The 4,102-nt window shown below is 41.3% G+C and overlaps 1 protein-coding gene across 1 annotated transcript; it reads right to left on the reverse strand.

Moving 5' to 3' along the window:
* Positions 1 to 1,273: 1,273 nt before the first annotated feature.
* LOC134287239 (biglycan-like) lies at positions 1,274 to 2,861 on the reverse strand. The gene is made up of 2 exons (XM_062848911.1): positions 2,550 to 2,861; positions 1,274 to 2,485 (listed from the first exon to the last, which is right to left on the reverse strand). The coding sequence occupies exons 1-2, from the start codon at positions 2,567 to 2,569 to the stop codon at positions 1,546 to 1,548; spliced, it is 960 nt and encodes a 319-aa protein (XP_062704895.1). The 5' UTR covers positions 2,570 to 2,861; the 3' UTR covers positions 1,274 to 1,545.
* Between the last annotated feature and the right edge of the window lie 1,241 nt (positions 2,862 to 4,102).

The raw sequence follows: 4,102 nt of genomic DNA on the forward strand, positions 1-4,102 counted from the left end.
TGAATTCCACTAAGAATTTGCATCCTTTGACAGATACGTATTTCGACCTCAACTGTAAGGTCGTCTTCAGTGTCTTGTACTTGACTCGAGTCGAGTCAAGTACAAGACACTGAAGACGACCTTACAGTTGAGGTCGAAATACGTATCTGTCAAAGGATGCAAATTCTTAGTGGAATTCAAAGGAACCGTACTTAACCCGATTTTCTTTTATTTAACTTTAACCGGCATTTCTTCTGGGATTCCTTCTGGAATTATTTGACAGATTCCTCCTGGTATTTTTTATATTATATTTATATTATATTCAGAAAACCCTAGTGTAATTCCTTAAAAGATTCTTCTTGGATTTTTTTTCAGGGATGTCTCTCGGGACTTATCCCGGGATTTTTCTAGTAATTCCTCCCGGGATTTCTTCCGTGATTCTTCAATCGAACTTCCAGTTGAAATTCCTTTCAGGATTCTACCAGATTTAACAGTCAGAATTTCTTTGGGAAATCCTCACGGGATTCCTTTAAGGATTTCTGCCGGGATTGCTTTAGGAAATCTTGAACTAACAAATGTTCTAGTCGACATTCATTCTGGGATTACTGCTGAAATTCCTTCAAAGATCCCTTCCGAGATTTTGTAAAGGATTCCTTTAGGGGTTCCTGCTACGATTGCTTCAGGGAATAGGACAAATCGGTGAAGCACTAGATTTGTAGTAATGAGCTGAATTTTAGTATGGTGAGAAGGTCAATTCTCCGTTTCTGCAATGAAATGGTGCAAAAAGCGTGGGTATTATGATTCCTTGCCTAACTTGATGCTGGTTGAGCAAAACTTGGGGCAACAGTGTTGTTGTTTTCTCCATTTCTTGCAACATAAACAACATAGTTATCCAAAGTTTTGCTCAAACAGCATCAAATTAGGCAAGGAATCATAATACCCACGCTTTTTGCACCATTTCATTGCCGAAACGGAGAATTGACCTTCTCACCATACTAACATTCAGCTCATTACTACAAATCTAGTACTACACCGAACGTGCCCCATTCTTCTGTTATTCCTGGATTCTGGCTGTGGTCTCTTCAAATTACGATGCAAAAAAGAGCCAGGTATTCCATTACAATAAGAAACAAGGACGTTACTTATTCTAGCTGACATCGCAAAAAAAGATAGTTTTTACTTGAATGTATATATATTTTGTTACGAAATCCTTTTTATACCTACAGCTTTTTTACGACAATACACCACCACCGTTAACTTTTCAACTTGGCAATTCAATAAAATCTACGCCAGCAATAGTGCCGGTCCTTTGCGCAATCACTTGAGCACTGATGTAAACATTTTAAGGGTCCATGATTGAGAATAGAACAAGATAGAGCGTAACGTTGTTCTATACTTTTCCCCTTATACATAATGATGATTAGTTGTCCTCTCTTGCTTTGAAAACCCTTTCGACTCTAATCCAGTGCAATGTTTCTGTAATAATGTTTTCTTCTTTGTACTGCTCAATGGTTCTGGATTCCACTTTCTGTAATGCAGCTTCAATATCTATCTCCGAAATCTGCATTAAAGTTTCTGCCGGTACTTAGTTAAACCAGCTAATCTTTGACTGCTGGAAATGTGCTCTCTTAATTTGTTCAGCTCGAGCTGTAATCCGGAATTCTGCTGCCGCAGTTCATCTAGGGTCGAAGGGCAGTGCAGTGTAATGTTCCCTTGACTATTTTTATCACACGAAAGTCTATTCATTGCTGGCCACTGTTTATTCAAATTGAGCTTAAGAAAACTATCCCTCCATGCACAGTTTAGCGGATTGCCTTGCAAGGTAGCATACTCTAGGGTGGGGAAGTGACCGATGGCAAAGTGCTTCAGGTCGTTGAAACGAAGCGCGAGCATATTGATCGATGGCATGCTCCAGCTACATACGTCAAGTTGGTACAACTTATTTTTAATCATTTTGAAAAGAGAGAGCTTTGGTAAACTAACCGCCGTACTGTGTATGTACTTGATATTATTGTTTGACAAATCCAGTGTGTATAAATTGTTCAATCCATTGAAATCATCTAGTGAAACAAATTCTATCGAGTTGCCTGTAATTTCTAAGTATTCTATGTGTATCAGCAGGTTAATTCTCTTCGGCACTCGTGTCAGTTTGGTTCTTCTGATAATCAACGATTCTAGTTTATAATCCTGTTCAGTCTCAATCATCACGTGCTCGGTATTTGTATTACTAATGAAAATCATGGAAATTAATGTATTTATGTAAAAAGTTCCAACTACCCCATTGGATAACTTCAGCCAAGCACAGTTTTCCAATTTGTTCGTGATACTACGAGAAACAATATCTGCACTGATGTTTATAAAATGGATTTGTTCATAATTAGAAAAATTCCCTATCGCTGCAGCATCCTGTGGCCAATGAAAATTGATAATGTTGAAATAATTTGACTGCGGATCTGGTTGTACAACTAAAGATTTTATGCAGCAAAGTGCATTGGTGAAAAACAGCCTGTAATATTGATCAACTCATTATGCACAGCACAACACAACAAATGAATCAAACTTTTACTTACATTATCACGACTTTGTTCATTTGGACTACTTTATTGAACCAGTAATATGTTGGACGTCTGGACTGATACTGCGACTCTTGACGCGTTGAATTCCGACACACTACATCCGCATTAATGGTCAACTAAGAGTCTGTTTATAATAGAGTTCCGCAAAGAGTGAAGCGAAATCTACCAATCAAACTGTAAAATCGCCTACATACTGAGCACGTCAGCGCTAGCATTTCTTTGCGGGAATCTGGTATTCATATACAGATTCTAGGTCAACTATAAATACAATGATTGCCGAATAGCAATAGGGTGACTCAATTATAAAAGTAAGGCTTGAATGAATTATACTTAGGGGCTGTCCATTAATTACGTAAGGGTTTATGGGGGGAGGGGGGTTCGAGAAATCTTACGCGCCATACAAAAATATTTGGGTTTTCATACAAAAAATCTTACAAGGGGGGGAGGGGGTGTCCGAAAATCGTAAAAATTCCCTTATGTAATTAATGGACAGCCCCTTACTTACTTTCAGTCCTGAGCTCCCACGGTGGTGCAGAGGGCCGAATTGAAAGATCTCCATCCTGGACGATTACCAGGCAGATCAAATTTCTGTCGACTTCCTTTATTTCCTTGTTGATGCTGCGCCATCAAGAGCTTCTGAGCCTACCTCTACTGCGATGTCCTGATGGATTCCAAACTAGCGCTTGTTTGCAAATTTCGCTTACACCCCTGCGTAGAGTGAGGCCGATCCACCTACACTTCCACTCCCGAAATTCTGCCGCTATCGACTTTTCATGAGATCGACGATAGATCTCTACGTTGGAAATTCAATTGTAAGGCCATCATGCACGAATTATATACGGCAGGCATCTATTGATGAAGACTTACAGCCGTTGAGTGATCTCCACTGATTCGGATTTCGGTGTGTCGACTAATCTCATTGTTTTTTCATACGTTTCTTTAACTCGCAAAGGCAGCCAACGCCTTCTCTATCCGTGCACCCATGTCGATCTTGGTGCCGCCATCGACCGCCATTTGGCTACCAAGATATTGGAAGCTTTCAACATTCTCTACTGCTTGCCCTGCTAAAGTGAAGCTGGAAGTATTGCCAGTATTTACATCCAACGATTTGGTCTTGTTGACGTTGATGGTGAAGCCTGCCGTCGAGGAGCGATCAAGATCACCGTTGAGCTAAGAGAGCAACGTCATCAGCCAGTTTGAAGTCATTTTGGTGCTCCATGGTAATGGGCTGCCACAGCAACCCACGGTCAATCGCACCTACCATACTTACCTTACCGATCAGGCTAAGGCCGGGTTGGCCTCTGCTGTACATAGCAGCCGTCTCCATTCCACTCGGTCCATGGCTATTTGTCTCCAGTTCCGCACTCTGCGTAGGGTCCGCAGATCGTCCTCCACTTGGTCGACCCACCTAGCTCGCTGCGATCCACGTCTTCTTGTACCGGTCGGATGACTCTCGAGAACCATTTCAGTCGGGTTGCTATCCGGCATCCTGATGACGTGGCCTGTCTACCATAGCCTCCCGATTTTCGCGGCGTGTACGATGGTTG

Source organism: Aedes albopictus, chromosome 2, assembly GCF_035046485.1.
Source record: "Aedes albopictus strain Foshan chromosome 2, AalbF5, whole genome shotgun sequence".
NCBI lineage: Eukaryota > Metazoa > Arthropoda > Insecta > Diptera > Culicidae > Aedes > Aedes albopictus.

Bases quoted from the DNA above. Each gene is read 5' to 3' on its own strand.
- LOC134287239 (XM_062848911.1), bottom strand. From the start codon at position 2,569: ATGAACAAAGTCGTGATAAT. The intron at 2,486-2,549 runs GTAAGTAAAAGT...TCAATATTACAG, and splicing joins ATGAACAAAGTCGTGATAAT to GCTGTTTTTCACCAATGCAC.